Source organism: Eleutherodactylus coqui, chromosome 3 (genome assembly GCF_035609145.1).
Source record: "Eleutherodactylus coqui strain aEleCoq1 chromosome 3, aEleCoq1.hap1, whole genome shotgun sequence".
In the NCBI taxonomy this organism is placed as follows: domain Eukaryota; kingdom Metazoa; phylum Chordata; class Amphibia; order Anura; family Eleutherodactylidae; genus Eleutherodactylus; species Eleutherodactylus coqui.
In genome coordinates this window covers 28,405,644-28,431,942 of record NC_089839.1, presented here as the reverse complement: position 1 = coordinate 28,431,942, position 26,299 = coordinate 28,405,644, and the positions used below count along the sequence as shown (strand labels likewise).

At 47.0% G+C, this 26,299-nt stretch overlaps 1 protein-coding gene across 2 annotated transcripts in view; it reads left to right on the top strand.

The window, feature by feature from the left end:
* Window positions 1–347: 347 nt before the first annotated feature.
* LOC136620531 (zinc finger protein 420-like) overlaps window positions 348–26,299 on the top strand; it is a 254,703-nt gene continuing 228,751 nt past the window's right edge. The window contains exons 1-6 of one of the 2 annotated variants that reach the window (XM_066595378.1): window positions 348–715; window positions 7,805–7,986; window positions 8,098–8,265; window positions 8,349–8,472; window positions 8,584–8,681; window positions 17,229–17,286. In XM_066595378.1, the coding sequence (XP_066451475.1) occupies window positions 7,819–7,986; window positions 8,098–8,265; window positions 8,349–8,472; window positions 8,584–8,681; window positions 17,229–17,286 (616 nt within the window). In that variant the 5' untranslated portion in view covers window positions 348–715; window positions 7,805–7,818. The remainder of the gene's footprint in view (window positions 716–7,804; window positions 7,987–8,097; window positions 8,266–8,348; window positions 8,473–8,583; window positions 8,682–17,228; window positions 17,287–26,299) is intronic. The other variant, XM_066595379.1, reaches the window with a different exon arrangement.

Here is a 26,299-nt window from a genome sequence, read left to right as displayed (position 1 = left end):
AAAAAAAGCACGCCACTTCCACTGTGCAGAAGGAAGAAGATCCGGCCCCAACGGAGAAGACCCCACGGCAGCCGGACAGGTGAGTAATGTCTTTTTAGGCCTCATGGCTGCGGGCACGGGTGGAAACCGCTGAGGGGTTTCCACACTTGTAAACCGTGTGTGCCAGCAGACACGAGGCCTTAGTCAGTCAGCGGTTTATCTGCCGGTATAAACAGGCTGCATAAGCGAACAATGTCATTTATCTCCCCGTGTAAAAGGAGGCGGCGGCTGCTCACATCTGCGCTGCCGATTACTGTATGGGAGCAGAATCCCCTGGATGAACCAAACTGCTGGACGGACCCCATAGACTATAATGTACGGCTTTATCGTATGTCATTACACGCCGGATCTGCGCCGCACGCTCTGAACGGAGCCTCCAATGCCGGTGTGAACAGAGCCTCATAGAGATGTGCTTCACCAGCCTGCGGCCATCTACTCTACTACTAGGGGAAGGTAATGAGGAGACTGACAACAAGTAGAACTAAGGGGAGGAGTCTACTTACTCATCTCACTGTGTCCTGAAGGTAAACTAACCTGTCTAGCTACTAACATTACACCATCCAGCTCATGTATATAACTGGTCACATGACTGTGACATCACCAAAGGTGCTGTAGCAACTAGGATTTAGCCCATCATCACTGAAGCTCCGGCAGTCATTAGTCTGCTCCTCTGCAGGTCAGTGCTCGTCAGGGTACCTGTGACTTGTAGTCCGACCCTCTTGTTTCTTTCTTTATCACCAGGTGGTTTTTCTGTCAGTGTAATTCAGTGAGTTTTAGGTTCTCAGTTTATTATAGCTGCAGAGATGTCAACCCGGGAGAGTCCTTCACAGGGCGACACGCAGCAGCAGGTTGGGACTAATGGGAGGGTTTTTTTCCCTCGGGTGTGGCACAAAAAAAACAAACTGAAAACAGATTTGAAATCCGCACACAAAAATCTATCTAGTCCTCCTGGATGAACCAACATGGGTGAAAAACGTTTGTGCCCAGTGTAATTAAAAGTTGAATTTTGTTTTGTGAAAACTATATGTTTTGTCAATTAGCCAGTATAACGAAACAGAGGAAAATTAGTTCTTTCTATGTGATATGTAACTCTCTCTATATATATAAATATATATATACCGTATATACTCGAGTATTAGCCGACCTGAGTATAAGCCGAGTCAATAAGTTTTACCACAAGAAACTGGTGTTGACTGAAATATAAGCTTAGCTAGACTCGAGTATATACTAGGTAAAGAAAAAATGCAATACTTGACTCCCAGCCGGCGTCTGTGTCCCCAGCGCGATGGTCTCCCTGGCGGTGCGGCAAGCTGCTTGAGAATACTTACCGCTGTTATCTCCCCACTCAGCTTTAAATTTCCCCACCGTCAGTGCTGCGCAAGTAAGCGCTGTGATTGGATCAAGCGCCTGCCAATCACAGCCGATGCTCGATAAACCAATCACAGCCATTCAGTAATGCCGCACCAGCGGGGAGACCATTGCGCCAGGGAAACAGACGCAGGCTGGGAGGTGAGTATTGCGGGGTTTTTTTTTTTTTACCTCACTCGAGTATAAGCCGAGGGGGGCTTCTTCAGCATAAAAAAATGTGCTAAAAAACTAGGCTTATACTCGAGTATATATGGTATATATATAATCTCCAGACAATCCTTTTATACACATATAGTTTATAGCCTTCATGTAGGCCTTAGATGAGTAATAATAACACTGCCAATTCCAAGTTTGAAATCTTTATAGAAATTTATACTTAATAATGAGCCTAGAAGTAGTTAATTCAAGCCCAACCAGCTAACCTGAAGGCCAGGTGTGACCTGAGAGAAAGTCCTGCCTATAGATTGACATCACTGCTTATGCTGATTTTTAATAACCGATGGTTACAAATGAAGTGTAATAAGCTATACATATTTATAAGTAAGATGGAATAAACAGAGAAACTGTCAGATTATGCAAGTTATCCAGCGCTCCAGTGTTCTCTTCTTTTTTCTTCATTTTTTTAAAAGGCCCTGTCCTTTTTACAACGACGGAGGCAAAAATCGTATGTTGTGATAAGCCCCACGCCTAACGCCTCCCTTGACCACACCCTCTGTCCTGGTTTGGGGCTCCACAAGAACATTTTAATTCAAAAAGGGCAGTACACATATAAGGCGTCTTTAGACCAAATGACCTTCTGCCAAGCGCATGCTAATGATTTCGACAGACGCACGGGTGTGATGATGGCACCTCGTGTCTCTAGATGGCGAACAAAATAATAGTTCTGGTTTGCTGAAGGTTTCCTAATCTCGGTAGCCTTGTGTGCCCTCACACATCCAAGGGTACCAACACCTCCTGACAGTCTGGTTAGAATGGCCCAGGTGGCGGGCAATCTGTTGATACGTTCATAAAGCTTCTCGCATCCCAATAATATGCTCCCTCTTAAACTGGGCAAAATCTCTTCTCCGCATCATGGAGGCATCTAGTGGCCAACAACCTCCACAGAAGCGTAAGAAGAGGTCACTGCACACAAGGAGCCTCCAAGAGCCTTTTTAAAGATCAAGGGTTAAACCACTTTAAGAGCCTCAGGTGGCAAGACTGTTCATCTAATCACATCGCTGTTTGACTCCAACCAGAGACAGAACCATTCCGCTGTTGGGGTTTTCCCTTTTTCTGCTCTCGAGCAAAGCAGGAAGGCGGAATCCCCAGCAGAAGTGTGAAAGCACCCTAACAAAATACAAAGTTACTGAACAAAAAAGAAATCTAAACCAAATCACTATTTGGTGGGACCATCTTTGCTTTCAAGAAAGCATCAGTTCTTATAGATCCGCTCACACACAGTACTTGAGGGAATCCAGCAGCGAGGTGTTTTGTATCATCTTGGAGAAGTAATGCAGTTACCGAGGCACAGGGCCCACAGCTGAGGAGATGGCGGGGTAGATGTTGGGGATGTCACGTGGCACTACCATCTCCTCCCTGAGAGACGCATGCAACCCTTTGCCAAGGCCCTGACATCCCTCTCCAGGCAACGCTAGTGGTGCGATTACTTGTATAAGACTCTGAAAGGATTTTTCAATATTTGTCAGGGGTGATGCCACCGTTCCATCCACTGTGGTGAATTACAATGATGCTGCAACAAATAGTCCACACACACAGAGCTGTACTTTAAATAGATTAAACCAGGAACAGTCGGTAGAGTCATTCTTTACTGTAACATCCAACAGGGATAATACATAACAGTTCTTGTCATGGACGATTGGTTTTAAAATAACTTCTAGTTGTGAGGAGGCAGGGAGGCTACTCGGGGTATCTTGGTGCATACAGTCCTCGTTATCTCCCGGAAGACTTCTCTCACTCTCATACTCTCTACCAGCCAACACTCACGTTTTGGTTGTCTATTGCTGCACACTCTCAGGCCTTTCACAGTCACTCTAGGTATCTACACCAACTGGGGATGAAACGGGATATTGTCCATTTCTAGCAGCTGAGATATCACTCTGCTTCCTCCATATTGGATAGGCCTAGGCAACTCTTTCTCCTCTCTCTCACACTCCTTTCAGATGTTATACTCCACGGGTAGACTAGTCTGCATCCACTGACCAGACAGACAGACTGACTTGAATTTACATAAATTGTTACATTTCCCAGACATACCCAGACATTAACCTCTCATATGCTGCAGCTGTGCAATACACATAATCACTGACAAGATAATTTGCACTGTGCATCTAAAGACATGACAATTATGGAGGGGCCAGATATATATACTGCAGGCCACTACACTAAGCTAAGAACGTCTGTGGATGTCGGCTTGTTCACACCCTTCTGTCTCTTCATGTAATCCCAGACAGACTGGATGATGAGATCAGGGCTCTGTGGGGCCATATTATAATTTCCAGGACTCCTGCTTCTTCTCTACACTAAAGATAGGTCTTAATGACATTGGCTGGATGTTTGGGGTCAAGACTATACCACCTGGCTTTAGCGTTAGGACCATTGTGAAAGCTTGGTCACCTGGACGTTGGTAGATGGGCCAATGTAATCTGATCAAATTATATACCAAGAACCTTGCATTGTTTAATGTGGTTAGAGTATTGATTATAGGTATGTATACCTCTTATAGTAAATTTATTTTGCGTGCTGTTGCCATTTTTGGTTTTTGCTTCTGATGTTTAGGGTTGTTTTCCCCCTACTAAATATATTTGGAGTCATTCAGTCAATCACACCTTCCAGTTGTGAAAAAAAAATCTTACTTTGCAGCATTTATTCCACACCTGCCTAAAACATTTACATAGTACTGTATATCACAGGAAGACTGGGTAAGGGAGGCAAAAAAAAATTGGGTGACTCCCTGTCAGGCCAGCAGGGGGCAGCACTAACCATGGAGAGTGCTGATCCACCTGCTCATGTAGTGTGAGGTCTTAAGGGGAGATTTGCTCTCCGACCCCTGGAAGAGTCACTATTGTCCTGGGTTATATTCCTATCACACAGCGCTAAACCAGCTGCAGCCCCTTCATTCTCAGGATCGGGTGTCCCGATAGTCAGACCCCCCCCCCCCCCACACACACACACACACCACACAGGGATGACATATCCTAGTGATGGTCCATGACTCTGTGTGATGGGAATAACCCTATAAAGGTGATGATATCAGCGGGGCGGTGATTGGTGTCTGCACAGTAGTGTGTGAGGAATTGCACACATAGTGCCCATGCATGTGATAGTACAGGTCTTCCTGGAGGAGTAATAGAATATTAGTGACATTGCATACATCGATAACACATAACCAGGGATTAGAGAGAATTAAATTGAATTTAGAGAATAAAAGTAGTGGAACTGAGCAGGAACAAGTAACTTTTATTATAAATATGATTCATTTTATATTAACCCATAATTATATTTGTTCTGGTTCCACTATTACCAGCATTCCGGGACCGCCATGGGTACGAGTTTCACACCAAGTTATGCAAATTAGTCATGGGGCTTTGGGAACATAAATCCATATGTACCAAACTGGACGTAGCCCTGGTCTTATAGAAGTGTTTTATTGACGATTTCATTTTTGTTTGGTCTGGTATCCCGGTGGAATTGAATATATTTCTGTATGAGGTTAATGTAAGCAATTATAATTTACAGTTCACAGCCAATACTGGAGTGAATAAGGTTCAGAATCTGGATTTGGAAATGAAGTGTGGTGCTGGTAAGGTGGAATGAAATACTTCCCATAAGCCCAAGGCAATAAATGGTTTAGTTTTGTTTATTAGTTATCATCTGCCTCCATGGCTGTTGGGGGAATACTGATCCAGTATCGCTGTTTGAAGAGGTTGTTGAAATGGAAGCTGAAAATTCGACCAACCAGTTTGTAGATAAAGGATATTCTGAGGGCATTTTGTTTATCTCAGTGAAAAAAGTCAGGGGTTTGGATAGAAGCTCATTATTAATGAGAATAAACCAAACTGAAGAAAAGATCCTATTAAACAGGAAGGTTCAGTTACACTTATTATATGTTATGGTACTGATTATAGGCGTATTAGAAGGGTTATTAGTAGGCATTGGCATTTGTGGGGAGAGGATAAAATCTGAGTCCGATATTTCTAGAGAAACTGCCGATAGTATTTACTAGAGCCTAGAACTTGGGCTTAGTGATAGCTCCAACAGTGAAAAAAATTGAGAGGGAAGTTAGGTCTACAACTTAGTTCTCTATGCAAGGTTTTTTAGTTGAGAGAGATGTGTAAATTATAAAATAATTAGTTTTCAGAGGAGAGCAGTAGTCGTTAAATCTAGGGTCAATGACTACATCAGGCAATATCTCACTTGTGATAGTGAGAACATTATATATTAATCATAATATTAATATTAATTGATTATCCTTGTAACCGTCAGTATATTGGTTGGACGTCTAGGCCTTTTGAAAGGAGGAATTGATGAACAGATTATTAATAACAAATCCGCCCGTGGACATTGGGCCTTAAGAGAAAGGAAAGGAAAGAAACTTTTTTTTAAAGGGGTTCTGACATGAATAATGTTTTTATGCTTTAGCAGCCATTGTTCCCTGGTGTGCCTAATGGACCCAGGGAACCCATGGGTTAATGGCTGCTAAAGCATAAAAATCTTATACTTACCTGTTCTCCTGTTGTTGTTGACATCGGGGGGTCATCTCCCGGCAGCATATTAGCACTTTCTGCTTAGGTTAAGCAGCCTGACTAGAGCCACCTGATTGGTGCACGCTGTGCAGTCACGTGGTGCCGAAGAGCCAATCAGGTGGCTCTAATTAGCAGCGCTGCTTAACCTAAGCAGAAAGTGCTAGTATGCCTCACGGCAGGCAGTCTTCTTCCTCCAGCAGCCGCGCCGCTCCGGGATCGCGCGCATGCGCAGTGGAGAGGTGCCCTCTGACAGGAGTCAGGACGGGACACGTCTCCACTGCGCATGCTCAGCACTCCAGAGTTCAGCAGGACGGACGGGCCGCCCACACCAAGCACTGTGCGGTCCGTCCGTTGACCTCGGAAGTGCCTGACGGACGGACCAGAGCAGGAAGCGGTCTTTTTGACCGCTCCTGCTCTGCTTTAAAGGCACAGAAGAAGATGCCGGCTGGAGGGGACATGCCTGGCGATCAGGCCAGGCCAGGCAAGGTGAGTACAATTTTTTTTTTTTCATGTCAGAACCCCTTTAATATTTGTATATGTTTATATGATAAATCTCTCAGATCCATATTATGAAGGAAAGCTGAGTCAACCTTGAGCTGGCTACCTGAACCTTAAGGTCTTGAGTGAGAACTTAGGACTGCATTTCTGCTGCCTTAACACTCTGTGTCACATGGGGCATCATGTAGATTTGCTCAGTGAATAGCCTGGGCAGACTGACCAAAGCCAAACAAATTTATAGTATGTGGGTGGGAAGGGGGTCACAGGACTTGGTGGATCTGTTTTCATCATATGTTTAGGGCAAATAATTACAAATATCATCCTTGTTCAGCATAAATGGGGTTGTGAAAAGACGGAGATCATGTGGCTGGGGGCAATAGTTGAATGAAGCTGAAGGGAGTGAGCTATTTGGAAGGTGCCAGAATCAGATGCTGAGGCCAGATCCCGGACCCCTGAGGAAAGCTGATGGACATCTCATTTGGGAGATGCGTTGAGGCCATATCCCTGATAACATAAGTGGTGAACAGGATCTACCATATTGAAAGTGGACAGATACTTGGTCATTGTTCTGTGTTGTGGCGTCTCCTTACAAATATTGTGGCGTCTCCTTATTACAAATAAGAGTTGATCTCCATCTGGATTGTCTGCCTGCTGTATTAAGGAACCCTTGAATTGTGTCCCAGCAGTTAAAGTTACAACCAAGTCTTGGACAGGATCAGTTACACGCGTGGGAGGAGTCAGGCTGGGCTTCATGTAATGTTTTCCTGATTACATGTGCAGGTAGATACAGAAATCATTCAGGAAAATCGCCCTTCTAAATGCCTTCTAATAGAGATGTGTGTTCTTCACGAGCCTTCGGCCACATTCATCTACTGTATGGAAAGTAATGTGGAGTCGGACAACAAAGGGGAACCGTGGGCATCTGCCTTCTTTCTTGTCCCATCTGTATGTTGGAGGCAGTGCACTAATTTATCTGTAGATGTTATATCCAAGTGACTTTAGGACCTTTGATGTATAAACTGTGTGGCCCTAAACTCACTATATAACAGAGGCGGCTGACTAATATATACCAGATCACTGATCAGAATATTATATGACTCCTTTATAGCTAAATCACCTCCAATGTATGCTGCCACTAATTCTCTATAATTCCCTAGTAGTGAGACCCTTCATGGAAGATGTTCTTGTCGCCCTCAGGTTCCTTAGACACAGGACTCTCACAGACGAAGACATGGTCTCTTCCATCAATAACTCACCAAGGATGGAGAAGGACAGAGACCACGTGGCTGCCCGAATATTAGACTTCACCCTGGAGATCATCTACTGGATAACTGGGGAGGTGAGAGCTTCACATGATGTCACTCTTATCTCTAGTAATAAACAGGGGAATGACGGGAAAGGTGAAGGATTCTTAGCCTCCATTTGGTGATCAGTGTCTCACCATCCACAGGATTGCACAGTAGTGAAGAAGTGGTCCAGTGAGTGTGTGACCCCCAGTGTGTCAGGAGGACGGAGCCAGAAACAGAGCCACATCACCGAGCCTTCACCTCATTTCCTGATACATGAGCAGAAGATCCTAGAACTTACCCACAATATCACTGAGCTGCTGACCGGAGAGGTGAGCGCTGCTGGGAATGGGGGACATAATATAATACCGCCAAGGGAGGAGTCTGGAGGATGATAGTATATTGTGTGTGTCAGGTTCCTATAAGGTGTCAGGACGTCGCTGTCTATTTCTCTATGGAGGAGTGGGAGTATTTACAAGGACACAAGGATCTGTACAAGGACATCATGCTGGAGGATCAGCAGCCCCTCACATCACCGGGTAAGAAGAGACCTTCATTGATTATAGAGGACCGTTTTGAGGGACAGCTAGTATTGCCACTATCCGATCATCACACATATAATGTATTCAGTTTCTGGTTATTTCTTCTAGATGGATCCAGCCAGAGAATCCCCCCAGAGAGATGTCCCAGTCCTCTATATTCCCAGGATTGTCCAGAGGAAGAGGAACATGTCCCACTGGATCATCAGGTAGATGAAGCTGAGATTTCTGTAAATCCTCTACATACAGATGTAATGAAGCTTTCTACTAATCTTCTCCGGCAGCAGTGTAGTATACTGTGTGCTCTCTGTCATGTGGTTATTGTGGGCTGTCAGCGATAGCGGCTGCAAATGGTTTCTATTGCTTTAAGGCCTCTATCACACAGGTGACAGCAATATCGCTGAGAGGAAATTGCAGCAATGTTCTGTGCGATATCACTGTGTTTTTTTGGCGGCGATAACACAATTTTTTGTCGCTACAAAGCCACGTGACTTTGTAGCGCTCTTTTGGCAGGATTTTCGGCAGGCTTTATATGTAAGCCCTAGCACAAAAATAAGCCGTAGCTGCATAAAAAAAACAACTAAAAAAAAAACCAATACATCGCATAACAGCCGCTGTCCACTCCGCCGCACTTCTCTTCGCAGGTCTCTGACACACTTGCTTGTAGTTTTCCACAAGCGCTTCCTGGTCAGGGTTTAAAAACCCTGCCTCCAGGAAGCACTGGCTCTGATTGGTTATCAAGTTCCTTGGCTCAGCCAATCACTGCAGCGCATGTAACCCCACAATGATGTGATATTCCAGTCCAATAAGGTGCTATGCCTTCGGAAACAAGTTGTCCAAAATTGATTTGCAGAACATTCTGGAGAGTTCCTACTAATGGTGTGGCCTGCACATTCCTCTGACATGAGCTCAGTCAAACATTTATGGGATGCGGTGGAGAGATCCATTTGCAACAGATATACTGCACCTACAAATTTCCTAGAGCTATGGGTAGTTATCCAGTCGGCACTCAATATTCCTTTACATGTCTACTGTCCACTTGTGAAATGGATGCCAGTCCAGTTACTACACTTCAGAAGGCCATAGGGCATCTTACATGATATTAGTTTCTATCTCATGACTGTTATGTCTGCAAAGGACGTCCTGGACCAGCACCTGCAGACATGCATAATAATTGCTCACAGTGCAGCAGCAAAAACAAACCAACAAATAATAAATGGGAAGTCTTTCCCTAAATACGTAACCAACGAGGGAGAGGGCCTTGCTAACATGGAAGACTGATCGCGTCGATAGATGCAGGCCTGCACTTGTTCCTGGGACCAAAGTAACCCTACTTGGCCAAACTGATGAAGGACAAAACAAAGCAAAACACAGCACTTAGTTGTTGTAGAATAAGCTGCAGCACACAGCACACAGAGCCATCCAAAGTAAAAAACCGTGGACACCACGCTCTCCACGGGAGCCACTAACTGCCAGCTCAGACAGCGAGCAACTGACAATTTACAGCACCATAGCTTCCTATCCATCTTAGTAAATAGCCAGCTAATCACCCACAGATGTGAGCACATTGCGTTACACCTACTAAGTTACAAGGTGCGGAACCATGTCTAAAACCTGCACCAGACTCCGTCAACCTGGCAGCGACCCCAGCACTGCTGCAACAATTACTTTTGGCACATCAGTGTAAGTTAGTTTCCATTTACCTGAGTGGATATTCTTCCTTCTCCTGGATATTTTTTAAATGGTAGTTCCACATCCCAGTAACACTGGGGGGTATTGCTCAAGTTTCCATTGTGGTGAAATATTTCTTTTTTTTTTTTTTTATGTTTTTATTAATCAATTGAGACACATATCCAACATCATAACCATGATTCAGACATCTTTAAAAGCTCTAAGGTCTAACAGCTTGATCAGTACATATGTTGATATAGCATGAAGCAATCTTTGACTGCCGATCAGCATCACCATTATTTCTTTGAAAAGCGACGTTTCAGCCCAGTCCATTTGAAACAATTATGTTAGTTTGCCCAGGAACAGTTTCAAGGGAGAGGCTGTCGGCTGTATCCAGATCTGCAAGATAGCCCTCAGTTCTGATGCCGCCACGAAGTGCAATAACTTGTGGGCTCCCTTTGAGCAATGGTATCTATTTGGGTCCAGTTGTCCAAAAATTGCCCACAGGGGCTCTTGTGGACAGAAGTTCGTCAAATGTGCAGTGGTATACTCATAAATTCGAGACCAGAAAGCCTGGATCTGGGGACATGTTCATAAACTATGGAATAAATTGGCATTTGGTGCTTTGCATTTAAAACAAGTTGAGGTAGGGTAGATTCCCATGTGATGCCCACTTGCAGGGGTTAGATAAGACCTGTGGACGACCTGTAGTCTCATTTCCAGGAACCTGGCCGAGGGCAAGTATTTGTAAGCCAACAACACCGATTCCATGATCAACGTGAGAGTTGGGTTTTTGTCGTCCAGAGACCATTTTCCAACCCCTAAGTCAATGTCATTCTGCTTCCGCATATTATTACGTATTGCTCTATACAGCCAGGCAGCCAGGATATCATTCCCTCCATGCCCACCAGCCTAGAAATCCATGTGTCACCTATCTGTGCCCAGTCAATCTCTTTAAGTTGCGGCAAGAGTCCCTGGATATAGGGCCTAGCCTATAAGTAGGAAAATAGTGGAACTGACAGCTCAGGGAGCTTCTGTTTCATTTCCTCATGTGACAAAATGCGTTTTTCTTTCTTGTGTAGCAGTTTGTCCATCGAGTTAATCCCTCGAGCCCACCAATCAAAGAAAATGTTTTGTGGGTTATTGTCCTGAAAGTTGGGGTTGTTAATAAAAGATAGTTGTGGGGATATATGTGGGGATGCATGACTGTCGCGATGTAGTTTGTCCCACGTCTTCCAAGACGCAAGTATTTGGGGGTTACGCTTCAGTCTCTGGTACTTCTGCGTCCTGGAGATGAAGGATATTTTGTAACTGTATTGGGCCAGACATTTTCTGCTCAAGCAGCTTGCTTGTAAAATTTGACTGGGAATATATCCAATCATGAATAATGCGAGCCTGTACTGCTAGATTGTAGTCCCTTATATGAGGGAGATTGATTTCACCATTGACTTTATGTTTTTGCAATGTTTTAACAGCTATGCACGGTCTGTTCCCACCCCAAATGAAGTTTCTGTATAAATAATTGATCTTTTTATGTCTGTTAGTTTTAAAAATCTGGGCAGAGAATGTAGGATGTATAGCAGACGGGGGAATTCTCTCATTTTTAAAAGATTAGCTCTTCTCAAAAGGACTCTGCAAAGTTTTTCCATAAATTTAAAGTAATTTCCAATTTTTTAATATAGGGTTCAATGTTTGTTTTATATAATTTAGAAGGACATCCTTTGACCTGTATTCCAAGATTCTGTATGGAATGCCTTTCCGAATGGAAAGGGTATTGGGCCATCCACAAAAGTTTAGCCGGTCCTTTTACTAGTAATGCTTCCATGTTGTCTCAATTTAAGGTATAGCCAGAGAGCTCTTCAATTCTCTCGATTTCTTGCAATAAGGGTGTCAGTGTTTCTTTGGGGCTGCTGACTATCAAAAATGTGTCGCCTACAAATGCTTCCACCTTAATTTCCAAATCAGCATAGCAGGCTTCATTAAAGAGTGGGTTATTTATTAAGTACCTGAACAATGGGTCCATGGGTAAATTAAAAAGCAATGAGGAGAGGGGGCAGCCTTGATGGGACCCTCTAAATAAGTCAATGGTTGGGGTGTTAAGGCCATTAACTGTGAGAGTAGTGGTGGCATTTGTATGTATCGTGTTTATGTAACTTACAAAAGTCTGTCCAAAGCTACGCCACCCCAGTACTGTGTTTAAAAATGACCAGGCCATTTTATCGAAAGCTTTCTTGGCATGTAGAAGCATCAATACTGGACGATTGGGATTTTCTGCGGTAACCATTGCCGCTGTTGCAGTTTTGATATTTTTTAAAGCACTTCTTTCATGTGTGAGGCCCTTCTGCGATGGAATGAGTATAGAGGGGAGAATAAATTGAAGCCTATCAGTATCTCTGATAGCTAGTATCTTGGACAGAAACTTGTAATCACAATTTAGTAAAGCTATTGGTCTGTATGAACGTGGGCCGGCAGAGTCTTTGTTAGGTTTGCGAAGTAAGATAGTTCTAGAGTCCCCCAAATCCTCAATTTCAGTACCATTTATGTTCATTGTGTTGTAAAGTTGCGTCAGTGTTGGCACTTGGTCTGTTGAAAGTATTTTATAGTATTCTGCCGAAAATACCCTGCTGTTGGCACAATTATGCCTCGCACCTTTTCCTCCCGTATGGTAGCATCTAACAAGGATGTTTGTTTGTCTTAGAGCGTAGGTAGGCCTACTGTGTCCAAAAAAGTGTGTATGTCTTGGGTATTAGATGGTTCTGCTCTATAGAGATCTTCAAAGTCGTCATATAGTATTTGGGCCACCTCTTCTTGATTGGTTATTAAATTGACAGTAATAGGGTGTTTTAGAGCAAAGATTGGTTTGTGCAGTTGGCGCTACTTGGCCAAGTTAGACAATAAATGTCTTGTCCTGTTACCCCATCTATAAAATTTATTTTTTGTTGCCAATATGCGTGAGTATGTACAAATGTGTCCAGGAGATGTTTGGCTGTTGGGAATATTTATTATGAGTTATTATTTGGGGAGTCAATATGCTCTTTCTGCACCATCAGCAAGGAGGTATGTAGTGCCCCAAATTCTTAATGAAACTTTCTGCGTCTATGGGAAACGTAACCTATGACATGGCCTCGAATTACTGCCTTTGAGGCCTGCCAAAACAGTGCTATGTCATCCTCATGTTCCCTGTTATCATCTGTATATTTCTTCCAATGGAGTCTCAGGTACTCCCTAAAATCCTCCGATTCCTACAGGAAGGAGGGGAAGTGCCAGAACAGCGACAACCTCCGAGAAGGGACCAATTGTAACTCCAATGTAACTGGTGCATGGTCAGACAAAACTATTGAGTGGATTGTTGTTAGGTCCAGGAGACCAGGGCATCGTCCAGTCCCCTGACTCTGTTTCTTCCAGCAGTCACAGGGTTACTGTGTCTGGCTCCTCCACTCAGCTTGGGAGGATTTGTAATTAGGCTTCCTATTTAAGCCATCCAGTCTGTACCCATAATGCCTGCTAATGTTGTCACTTCCTTTGTGATTGCTTGTAAACAGCAGTCTTTGTCTGAATGCAGTTAGTTGTGCACCTAACCAATGCATTGTCTCTTAGTATTTTCCTAGATTTCTGTGTGACTGCATATGTGAAGCTGTGTAACATGAGTCAATCCTCGGTGCCCGTAGATCACCCCCTCCTCCCTGCTTCCAATGTGTTTCCTGTAGGAATATGATGTCTGGTTTGTGATGTTTTAGGTGTGTGATGACTTTTTTCCGCTTAACGGGTGTATTAAGTCCTGCTTGTTCCAGGACAGAAATCGTAGTGTTGTAGTTGTTTGGAATTCTTCTACTTCTTCTGTGTTTGTAGGCATAATAGGGTGCATGATCTAGGCATAAATACCTCGATATGTGCCTCACTTTTGTCATTGAACCCTTCGACAACAGTGAGCCACAGGTACAATGGAATAACACTTGTGCCGTGCCACGGGGGCCTCCCACTACTATCACTAAACTATTCCCTGAAAGTCAAGCAGGTCAGGTTAGAACATGGAAAAAAGAATATAATAACAAGTAACATAAACATTAGTATTTGTTAGACATAGCAGTCGCCATATCCATGTTACTTAGAGTGTGAGTAAAGTAGAAACCGGAAATAAAGTTCCTCCTGTATGCTAGCCTCATTCTCCAGCCTCCTCTAAATGCATGTGTCTTCTAGCTTCCTCTGGAGTGTTGAAGAGGAGGGAACTGTTGCTATCTTGGACACGAAGACCAGGTATAGGTGCAAAAAGTAAAATATCTCTGTTCTGCACAGGTTGGGGTTGTAGTGAAAAATGCCCAAAGAACCTTTGGGCACTTTTCACTAAATCCCATCCCGTGGAGCACAGAGATTTTTCTTTTTGTACCTATAACTCGTATTGTACTTAGAGCTCCCTGGATACCAGCGAGTTTTTTTTCTCCAAGACATCTCTCCAGGAGACTGGATGGTGGATGAGGATTTATACAATGAGATCTCGGACACGGGTGCCTGGTGGATGTTCCCCTAACAGGGTTCTCCCAACACGCACCAGGTGAGTGCAGTATTATCTACACTATAAAACTATAAATACTACTACCCTATACGAGGCACTGTTCAAGTTTTGTTTATCTTGGACACAAGGTTTTGCATGGTATAGTAGCTGAAAGCGGGTGTTCCTTTCATGAAGGATTTGGCATATCAGGGTAAATAGCTTGCGTTTTTGTGAGACCGCCACGGAAAAGTCCTAGAACAATAGGATCTTCACTCCCTGGATTAGCAGTTCACCTTGATGCCTGTAAGCTTGTAGCATAGCTTCTTTTGTCACCCAATTCATATATTTGGGCGACAAAATGTTATAAGTTGGATAAAGGTTACTTATTCTGGTAACCCGACAAAACGTAGATGTTGCCACCATGTCTGTTTTCTAAGTCGTTGAGTTTCTCTCAGAGCATTTCAGTCTCTGACTAACTTCTCTGAAGCAAGGCCTGCAGAGTTGTGATGGTGTGTTCTACATTTTGAGTTTTCATCTCCAGTTCGGCCAACCTTTGGGTGTTATTTATGATTTGCGATAGTGCCGAATTTATAGAATTATGTAGTGTCTCCAATCTGCTATCAAATAAAGGAAAAAGGATTTCTGACACCTCCTGCGCCACCTCCATGTTGTCAGAGGCCCCAACGGCCGGTGGAGAGGCCTGTGAAGAGGAGGAAGAGGTGTCCAGTTCATCCGAGTGAGAAGCGGTTATAGCCGTGGCACGGGGTGAGGCAGGTTTTTGTGGGGACATAGATTGTTAAAGTCTTTTGTGTTCTTTCTCTTTAGCAGATTTAGATGGTTTACTTTTTTGTTTTCCAGTTGCTGTTTTTTTTCCCCGAATAAAGCTGGCGTGTTACTCATGCCGAGCTGCGTTCATTTAGGTATTTGTCCATACTTGGACTTCTCCAGGTCTAGGGATTTCACGGATTGTGTACACAAAGGTAAAAAATTTCACTCCGTCTCTAAGATCAATGAAGAGTTATCAGCAGGTCGATAATATGGATGTAGCTTGTCATCTGATAATTATGCAGTAGTCATCCATGTTAGTGGCACACCAAGAGATTGAATCATGGCCAGCACTTTCTCCCATGGTCTTCAGTGGTGTTGATCTATGGGAGTTTAATCTGTCTTGCTATATTGTGCTCTTATTGGTACAGCCCCCCTTCTCCAGTTTGCCAAAAGTCCAGAGCAATATCAATTGTTAGGGCAGCAATAGGGGACCGATGTGGCCCAGGCTATGTGTTATGGTTCTTGAATACCGTGGCTATCAGCAGTTGGCTGCGGGGTGTTTGTTCTTGGTGGACCGTGTGAGCTCCCTCCGTCGACTCTTACCTCCAATTCCTGTCAGTGCAGATGCGATGCTGCTGCGATGTGTCGGGTAGTCAGAAATCCAGGCCATGGCTTGGATTGGCACTAGGCCTTGTTCGGCATTCAGTTGCACTGTAGGTGTTTGTGTCAGGAGCTGTAGCAGACGTAATTTGCCAGAGAATCTTTGCCACCGGAAACGATCCAGGGGGCAGAGTGTTTTGACCCCCGCAGTGTCCGCAGCAGTCAGGGCCCCAAGTCTCCGGAGCCAACTAGGCCGCATCCAGGTAGCGGCACACTGACAGTGGCAGAATCCCCCAATGTAGCAGGGAAGCTTTCCCCCATCATCAGGTGATGAGTGCTTTGGTTCTTTTATGGCCTCTTCTGGACGCCAAAGAGTCCAGGCAACATGCAGGTCAGTCCAAACTGTAGGCCATGGCTTTATGCACTGCTAGGCCACAGCAGATCAAGGTCCATTTCGCAGGGGGCCGGGAGCGGCGGGCAAGCAGAGGTTGCCAGAGGTCTTTGCCATCAGAGGTAGCCCGGGAGGTGGAGTGGCTGAGTCACTGCAACGTCCACAATGGCTGGAAATTCAGATTGTGGCTCCGGAACTAGCCAGGCTGCACCAGGGGAGCGTTGTGGAGATGGCGGATTCACCCAGAGTGGTAAGCGGGGTCCTCCCGATGGTAGAGTGGCACCATGGTACTCTTCAACCCCCTCGGGGGACCAGCAAGGGTACCCCATGTGTAGCCGCCAGAAATTTAGGCCACGGCTTTGCGCTTTGTTAGACTTTAGCATGGCGGTGGCTGTGACATGGGGTTCCGGATCGAGGGGCCACGGCGAGATGGGGTCTTACCGGGATCCTCTGCCGCCGAAGAAGTCTTGGGAAGTGACATATCCTGGTCCTCACGGCATCTACTGTTTTCCATGCTTCCATGTATCCTCCATGGGCGGTGAGTGGGGGGGGCTTTCCCCAAAACAAGTATGGGGATATCAATCACCTTCAGCTGTTTCAGGGCACCGAAGGGGTCCTGATGTCTCTGGGGCCAGGATTCAGCGCAGGAGTTCTGTAAGACATATCCTGCTTCTTCGGTGTCCAGGAGCGGAGTCCGTGGTGAAGTGTTTTAATTTGATGGTGGTCCACAGTTTTATTCAGTTAAGGCTGGGGAGTGTCGATAGTACACAATATTGATGGACATAAGATAAATTAGGGGTCTTTTTTTTCTCATCTCTCTTTGTGGGATTCTTGCAGGAAAGTTCTGAAGTAACCATGAGTGGACTCGAAAAACCCATATCAGTGTCGGTGAACGGTAAGAGCCTTTCACAAATCTTGTTTGAATGTATTCTATTAATGAGAAGCTCAGAATATCATCTTCCACCTGATCATTACTTTTACTTATTTACTGCCTCAACCTGTGTTATATGGACCCAATGGGGTACACACCATGTCTTTAGGCGACACTTGCACTGTCTGCAGGCTGTGAATTTATTGGGAAGGCAGTTTTATTAGAATCCAGACTGCAGACTTTCAAACAGGAAGAGAAGTAGTTGGTGAGCGTAGTGCGATTGTGGCAATTATGAAGCCCTTTTTATAGTAACATAGTATGCAAGGCCGAATAAAGACAATGTCCATCTAGTCCAGGCTGTTTATCCTCCTATGTTGTTGATCCAGAGGAAGGTAAAAAAACCAAGAGGCAGGAGCCAATTAACCCTTTTAGGGGAAAAATTCCTTCCCGACTCCCTAATGGCAATCAGACTAATCCCTGGATGAACCTCTGATAGTTCCTACTTGCCTGTATAGCCCTATTAACAACTAACCTAAGATTTATATCCTGTAATATCCTTCCCCTCCAGAAAGACATCAAGTCCCCTTTTAATTTATATTTCTTTATTCATGATTCTTCCATTCTCCTAATCTATGGATGATCTATTCTTAATATAGTTGATTGGGGGGGGGGGGGTCTGCCCACTTGGGATCTTTTATTCGAAACGAACTTCCCGCGATGTTCGAGGGTTCGTTTCGAATAACGAACCCCATTGAAGTCAATGGGCGACCAGAGCATTTTTGTATTTCGCCGATGCTCGCTAAGGATTTCATGTGTGAAAATCTGGGCAATTCAAGAAAGTGATGGGAACGACACAGCAACGGATAGGGCAGGCGAGGGGCTACATGTTGGGCTGCATCTCAAGTTCACAGGTCTCACTATTAAGCCACAATAGCGGCAAGAGTGCCCCCCCCCCCAACAACTTTTACTTCTGAAAAGCCCTCATTAGCATGGCATACCTTTGCTAAGCACCACACTACCTCCAACAAAGCATAATCACTGCCTGCATGACACTCCACTGCCACTTCTCCTGGGTTACATGCTGCCCAACCGCACCCCCTCCCCCCCACAGCGCACACCAAAGTGTCCCTGCGCAGCCTTCAGCTGCCCTCATGCCACACCACCCTCATGTCTATTTAGAAGTGCGTCTGCCATGAGGAGGAACCGCAGGCACACACTGCAGAGGGTTGGCACGGCTAGGCAGCGACCCTCTTTAAAAGGGGCGGGGCGATAGCCCACAATGCTGTACAGAAGCAATGAAAAATATAATCCTGTGCCACCGCCATCAGGAGCTGCACACGTGGGCATAGCAATGGGGAACCTATGTGCCACACACTATTCATTCTGTCAAGGTGTCTGCATGCCCCAGTCAGACTGGTAATATGTACCTTAACAGTAACCGCGTTGGTGGTAATGTGGTGGTGACTGCGGACCTAGTAGCGCGGTTTTATTTTGTTGGTTTTCGGAATGTGGCCAGGATTAAGTGGGCCGTGGCGGGGGGATGGTGGGGGGGCTCTCTTGTAGTGTCGGTAAAGGTGAAATTCTTGGACTGCCACCAGACGAACCAATGCAAAGGCATTTGCCAAGAATGTTTTCCCTGTTGGAGGAGGAGGGGGATGTTTTTGAGGCACTACGTGTCCTCTCCACGTGTCTGTGCTTATATGCACCTTAACAGTAACCGCGTTGGTGGTAATGTGGTGGTGACTGCGGACCTAGTAGCGCGGTTTTATTTTGTTGATTTTCGGAATGTGGCCAGGATTAAGTGGGCCGTGGCGGGGGGATGGTGGGGGGGGGCTCTCTTGTAGTGTCGGTAAAGGTGAAATTCTTGGACTGCCACCAGACGAACCAATGCAAAGGCATTTGCCAAGAATGTTTTCCCTGTTGGAGGAGGAGGGGGATGTTTTTGAGGCACTACGTGTCCTCTCCACGTGTCCGTGGTTATATGCACCTTAACAGTAACCGCGTTGGTGGTAATGTGGTGGTGACTGCGGACCTAGTAGCGCGGTTTTATTTTGTTGGTTTTCGGAATGTGGCCAGGATTAAGTGGGCCGTGGCGGGGGATGTTTTTGAGGCACTACGTGTCCTCTCCACGTGTCCGTGGTTATATGCACCTTAACAGTAACCGCGTTGGTGGGAAATGGCCTCGCCGCCATCATGTCTTTGGGAAGCCTCTGTTTCCACACCCCAGAGACATACCATTAGCAGCGGTATAGGCAGAGCCCAGAATTCGTAACATTTCAGCCGTAGCATTAGGACAGGCCCCACTAACATATCACTAGCAGCATTATAGGGGGAGCACAGTCTTCGTTCCATGTCAGCAATAGTAGCACTCAAGACAGGCCCCAGTAACAATTCCAAAGCAGCAGTATAGCGGGAGCGCAGTCTTCGTTCCATGTCAGCAATAGTAGCACTCAAGACAGGCCCCAGTAACAATTCCAAAGCAGCAGTATAGCGGGAGCGCAGTCTTCGTTCCATGTCAGCAATAGTAGCACTCAAGACAGGCCCCAGTAACAATTCCAAAGCAGAAGTATAGCGGGAGCGCAGTCTTCGTTCCATGTCAGCAATAGTAGCACTCAAGACAGGCCCCAGTAACAATTCCGAAGCAGCAGTATAGCGGGAGCGCAGTCTTCGTTCCATGTCAGCAATAGTAGCACTCAAGACAGGCCCCAGTAACAATTCTGAAGCAGCAGTATAGTGGGAGCGCAGTCTTAGTTCCATTTCAGTAGCCTTAGTATAGCCAAGGCCCAAGTTACATTTATGTAGCTAAAGTGTAGGCCAACCCCACACACACTTCTGTACCATGAGTGCAGGCGAAGAACATACAAATTGCTATGATTACACTGTAGGCGAGGGCCCCAAAAAATTGGTGTACCAACAGTACTAATGTACCTCAGTAAACATTGGCCATGCCCAACCAAGATGGCAGGTGAAACCCATTAATCGCTTTGGTTAATGTGGCTTAAGTGGTAACTAGGCCTGGAGGCAGCCCAGTTTAACGAAAAATTGGTTCAAGTTAAAGTTTCAACGCTTTTAAGAGCATTAAAACATATAAAAATTGTTTAGAAAAATTAGATGAGTGAGCCTTGTGGCCCTAAGAAAAATTGCCCGTTCAGCTTGATTACGTGAGGTTTCAGGAGGAGGAGCAGGAGGAGGAGGAGGAGGAATATTAGACACAGATTGATGAAGCAGAAATGTCCCCGTTTTGGATGGTGAGAGAGAACGTAGCTTCCATCCGCGGGTGCAGCCTACGTATTGCTTACGTATCGCTGCTGTCCGCTGGTGGAGAACAGAAGTCTGGGGAAATCCAGGCTTTGTTCATCTTGATGAGTGTTAGCCTATCGGCACTGTCGGTTGACAAGCGGCTACGCTTATCAGTGATGATTCCCCCAGCCGCACTAAACACCCTCTCCGACAAGATGCTAGCCGCAGGACAAGCAAGCACCTCCAGGGCATACAGCGCTAGTTCAGGCCACGTGTCCAGCTTCGACACCCAGTAGTTGTAGGTGGCAGAGGCGTCACGGAGGACGGTCGTGCGATCGGCTACGTACTCCCTCACCATCCTTTTACAGTGCTCCCGCCGACTCAGCCTTGACTGGGGAGCGGTGACACAGTCTTGGTGGGGAGCCATAAAGCTGTCCAGGCCCTTAAAGACTGTTGCACTGCCTGGGATGTACATGCTGCTCGATCTCCGCACCTCCCCTGCTACCTTGCCCTCGGTACTGCGCCTTCTGCCACTAGCGCTGTCGGCTGGGAATTTTACCATCAGCTTGTCCGCAAGGGTCCTGTGGTATAGCAACACTCTCGAACCCCTTTCCTCTTCGGGAATGAGAGTGGGCAGGTTCTCCTTATAGCGTGGGTCGAGCAGTGTGTACACCCAGTAATCCGTCGTGGCCAGAATGCGTGCAACGCGAGGGTCACGAGAAAGGCATCCTAACATGAAGTCAGCCATGTGTGCCAGGGTACCTGTACGCAACACATGGCTGTCTTCACTAGGAAGATCACTTTCAGGATCCTCCTCCTCCTCCTCGTCCTCCTCCTCAGGCCATACACGCTGAAAGGATGACAGGCAATCAGCCGGTGTACCGTCAGCAGCGGGCCAAGCTGTCTCTTCCCCCTCCTCCTCATCCTCCTCATGCTCCTCCTCCTCCTCCTCTACGCGCTGAGAAATAGACAGGAGGGTGCTCTGACTATCCAGCGACATACTGTCTTCCACCACCCCCGTTTCCGAGCGCAAAGCAGCTGCCTTTATGCTTTGCAGGGAATTTCTCAAGATGCATAGCAGAGGAATGGTGACGCTAATGATTGCAGCATCGCCGCTCACCACCTGGGTAGACTCCTCAAAATTACCAAGGACATGGCAGATGTCTGCCAACCAGGCCCACTCTTCTGAAAAGAATTGAGGAGGCTGACTCCCACTGCGCCGCCCGTGTTGGAGTTGGAATTCGACTATAGCTCTACGCTGTTCATAGAGCCTGGCCAACATGTGGAGCGTAGAGTTCCACCGTGTGGGCACGTCGCACAGCAGTCGGTGCACTGGCAGCTTAAAGCGATGTTGCAGGGTGCGCAGGGTGGCAGCGTCCGTGTGGGACTTGCGGAAATGTGCGCAGAGCCGGCGCGCCTTTACGAGCAGGTCTGACAAGCGTGGGTAGCTTTTCAGAAAGCGCTGAACCACCAAATTAAAGACGTGGGCCAGGCATGGCACGTGCGTGAGGCTGCCGAGCTGCAGAGCCGCCACCAGGTTACGGCCGTTGTCACACACGACCATGCCCGGTTGGAGGCTCAGCGGCGCAAGCCAGCGGTCGGTCTGCTGTGTCAGACCCTGCAGCAGTTCGTGGGCCGTGTGCCTCTTATCTCCTAAGCTGAGTAGTTTCAGCACGGCCTGCTGACGCTTGCCCACCGCTGTGCTGCCACACCGCGCGACACCGACTGCTGGCGACATGCTGCTGCTAACACATCTTGATTGCGAGACAGAGGTTGCGGAGGAGGAGGAGGGTGCTTTAGTGGAGGAAGCATACACCTCCGCAGATACCACCACCGAGTTGGGGCCCGCAATTCTGGGGGTGGGTAGGATGTGAGCGGTCCCGGGCTCTGACTCTGTCCCAGCCTCCACTAAATTCACCTAATGTGCCGTCAGGGAGATGTAGTGGCCCTGCCCGCCTGTGCTTGTCCACGTGTCCATTGTTAAGTGGACCGTGGCAGTAACCGCGTTGGTGAGGGCGCGTACAATGTTGCGGGAGACGTGGTCGTGCAGGGCTGGGACGGCACATCGGGAAAAGTAGTGGCGACTGGGAACTGAGTAGCGCGGGGCCGCCGCCTCCATGATACTTTTGAAGGACTCCGTTTCCACAACCCTATACGGCAGCATCTCAAGGCTGATGAATTTTGCTATGCGGACGGTTAACGTTTGAGCGTGCGGGTGCGTGGCGGCGTACTTGCGCTTGCGCTCCAACAGTTGCGCAAGCGACGGCTGGACGGTGCGCTGAACTACACTGCTGGATGGGGCCGAGGACAGCGGGGATGAGGGTGTGGGTGCAGGCCATGAGGCGGTAGTGCCTGTGTCCTGAGAGGGGGGTTGCATCTCAGTGGCAGGTTGGGGCACAGGGGGAGAGGCAGGGGTGCAAACCGGAGGCGGTGAACGGCCTTCGTCCCACCTTGTGGGGTGCTTGGCCATCATATGTCTGCGCATGGTGGTGGTGGTGAGGCTGTTGGTGTTGGCTCCCCGGCTGAGCTTTGCGCGACAAAGGTTGCACACCCCTGTTCGTCGGTCGTCAGGCGTCTCTGTGAAAAACTGCCAGACCTTAGAGCACCTCAGCCTCTGCAGGGTGGCATGGCGCGAGGGTGCGCTTTGGGAAACAGTTGGTGGATTATTCGGTCTGGCCCTGCCTCTACCCCTGGCCACCGCACTGCCTCTTGCAACCTGCCCTGCTGCTGCCCGTGCCTCCCCCTCTGAAGACCTGTCCTCCTGAGTAAGCGTTGCACACCAGGTGGGGTCAGTCACCTCATCGTCCTGCTGCTCTTCCTCCGAATCCTCTGTGCGCTGCTCCCTCGGACTTACTGCCCTTACTACTACCTCACTGCAAGACAACTGTGTCTCATCGTCATCGTCCTCCTCACACACAGAAAGTTGTTGAGACAGTTGGCGGAAGTCCCCAGCCTCTTCCCCCGGACCCCGGGAACTTTCGAATGGTTGGGCATCAGTGACGATAAACTCCTCTGGTGGGAGAGGAACCGCTGCTGCCCAATCTAAGCAGGGGCCCGAGAACAGTTCCTGGGAGTGTTCCCGCTCCTGAGCAGGTGTCATTGTAGTGGAGTGAGGAGGCTGGGAGGAAGGAGGAGCAGCAGACAGAGGATTCGGATTTGCAGCAGTGGACGGCGCAGAACTGCGGGTTGACGATAGGTTGCTCGAAGCACTTTCTGCCATCCAGGACAGGACCTGCTCACACTGCTCATTTTCTAATAACCGTCTCCCGCGTGGACCCATTAATTGGGCGATGAATGTGGGGACGCCAGAAACGTGCCTCTCTCCTAATCGCGCAGCAGTCGGCTGCGACACACCTGGATCAGGAGCTCGGCCTGTGCCCACACCCTGACTTGGCCCTCCGCGTCCTTGGCCGCGTCCACGTCCTCTAGGCCTACCCCTACCCCTCAGCATGCTGTATTACCAGTGATTTGATTTCACAGGCAGGAAATAAATTGGCGCAAGACTGCAGGCCAAATATAATTTTTTCCCTTTTTTGAAAACGAAAGGCCCAACTGCCTCTAGTGAATGAATAATCTAAGTTTAATAACTGTGCTGTGGCCCTGCTAATGTGTCACAGAACGTGAGGGTAGCAGAGTTATTATAACTCTGGCAGAGCAGGTATTTTTTTCCCAATTAAGGAAAGCAAATGGCGAAGCCAGGAGTAAAACGTAGCTGGGTGCGTCTGATTTTTAAACGTTGCACACGCAGCCAACACGTACACACAGCCCTTAGGACGGACAGAACATATAATACAATTCAGGGCAGCACTACTCCACTCAACCCACAGGGTGGGACCAACCTTGTGCACGCCACAAAAGGGATCCGGATCCTGAGACCCCAAAGTAGTGCAAACAGAAGAGAAGAATTTGTGGCAGCAAGCAGCGATGCAGTAAAAACTTCTTCCTTTATTACTCCATACACATACGACGTTTCGATCAACACAGTGATCTTTGTCAAGTATGATCACTGTGTTGATCGAAACGTCGTATGTGTATGGAGTAATAAAGGAAGAAGTTTTTACTGCATCGCTGCTTGCTGCCACAAATTCTTCTCTTCTTAGGACGGACAGAGGCAGGACAAATAGATTTTTTTTCAGTTTTTTTCCACCAAAAGGCAGCACTGCGTATATTCAATGAACATGAGAAGTTTAATAACTGTGCTGTGGCCCTGCTAATGTGTCACAGAACGTGAGGGTAGCAGAGTTATTATAACTCTGGCAGAGCAGGTATTTTTTTCCCAATTAAGGAAAGCAAATGGCGAAGCCAGGAGTAAAACGTAGCTGGGTGCGTCTGATTTTTAAACGTTGCACACGCAGCCGACACGTACACACAGCCCTTAGGACGGACAGAGGCAGGACAAATAGTTTTTTTTTCAGTTTTTTTCCACCAAAAGGCAGCACTGCGTATATTCAATGAACATGAGAAGTTTAATAACTGTGCTGTGGCCCTGCTAATGTGTCACAGAACTTGAGGGTAGCAGAGTTATTATAACTCTGGCAGAGCAGGTATTTTTTTCCCAATTAAGGAAAGCACATGGCGAAGCCAGCAGTAAACCGTAGCTGGGTGCGTCTGATTTTTTAACGTTGTACACGCAGCTCACACGTGTCCACACTCCACAGGACGGACAGAGGCAGGTCAAATAGAATTTTTTTCACTTGTTTTACAAGCAAAAGGCCGCACTGCGTATATTCAATGAATAATAACTGTGTTGTGGCCCTGCCTACACAATTCTTTCCCTGCAGTATCAATGGAGGGTGCAATGCTCTGCAGAGGCGATTTTGAGAAGAAAAAAAAAATGCAGCACAGCTAACAGCAGCCAGCACAGTACTGCACACGGTTAAATATGGCCCTAGAAAGGACCGTTGAGGTTCTTGAAGGCTACACTCACTCCTAACACTCTCCCTGCCTATGCAACACTTCTGTCCCTAATGCCGGGTGCAACGCTCTGCAGAGCCGATTTTGAGAAGAAAAAAAAATTGCCACTGCTAACAGCAGCCAACACACAGCTATCAGTGGCCCTAATAAGGACCTTTGGGGGTCTTGAAGCCTACACTAACTACAAATTCTTTCCCTACAGCAGCTCCGGTACAAACAGCACTGTCCCTCATCTAACTCGCAAGGCATCTGAGGCGAGCCGCGGGAGGGGCCGACTTTTATATTCGGCGGACACCTGATCTCGCCAGCCACTCACAGTAGGGGGGTGGTATAGGGCTGGAACAACACAGGAGGAAGTTGTAATGCCTTCCCTGTCTTTCAATTGGCCAGAAAAGCGCGCTAACGTCTCAGGGAAGGAAGTGAAAGTAACCCGAACACCGCATGGTGTTCGTTATGAATAACGAACATCCCGAACACCCTAATATCCGCACGGATATCAAGTTCGGACGAACACGTTCGCTCATCTCTAGATCTTTTCTGATCACCTGACTGAAATGGGCCATTGACATCACATTTTCCATCACATGACCTCAGAGCAGCTCCATCCCATTCAAGTGAATGGGATGGAGCAGCAATACCAGGCACAGCCACTATACAGCTGATTCCTCCCTAATCAACTATTAGTGACCGAGCCTGAGGATGGGTCATCAATAATTTAGTGTTGGAAAGCCCCATTTAATATGTAATATTATACTCACAGTATATGCCATAAGTGTCTGATAGATATGATCACAGGACTAAAGGGGCTGTCACATTACCCGGTTAGATGAGAAACCCATGGCTGATTTCCCGTCCACCTAGTTGGGAGTTACCATAACTACCA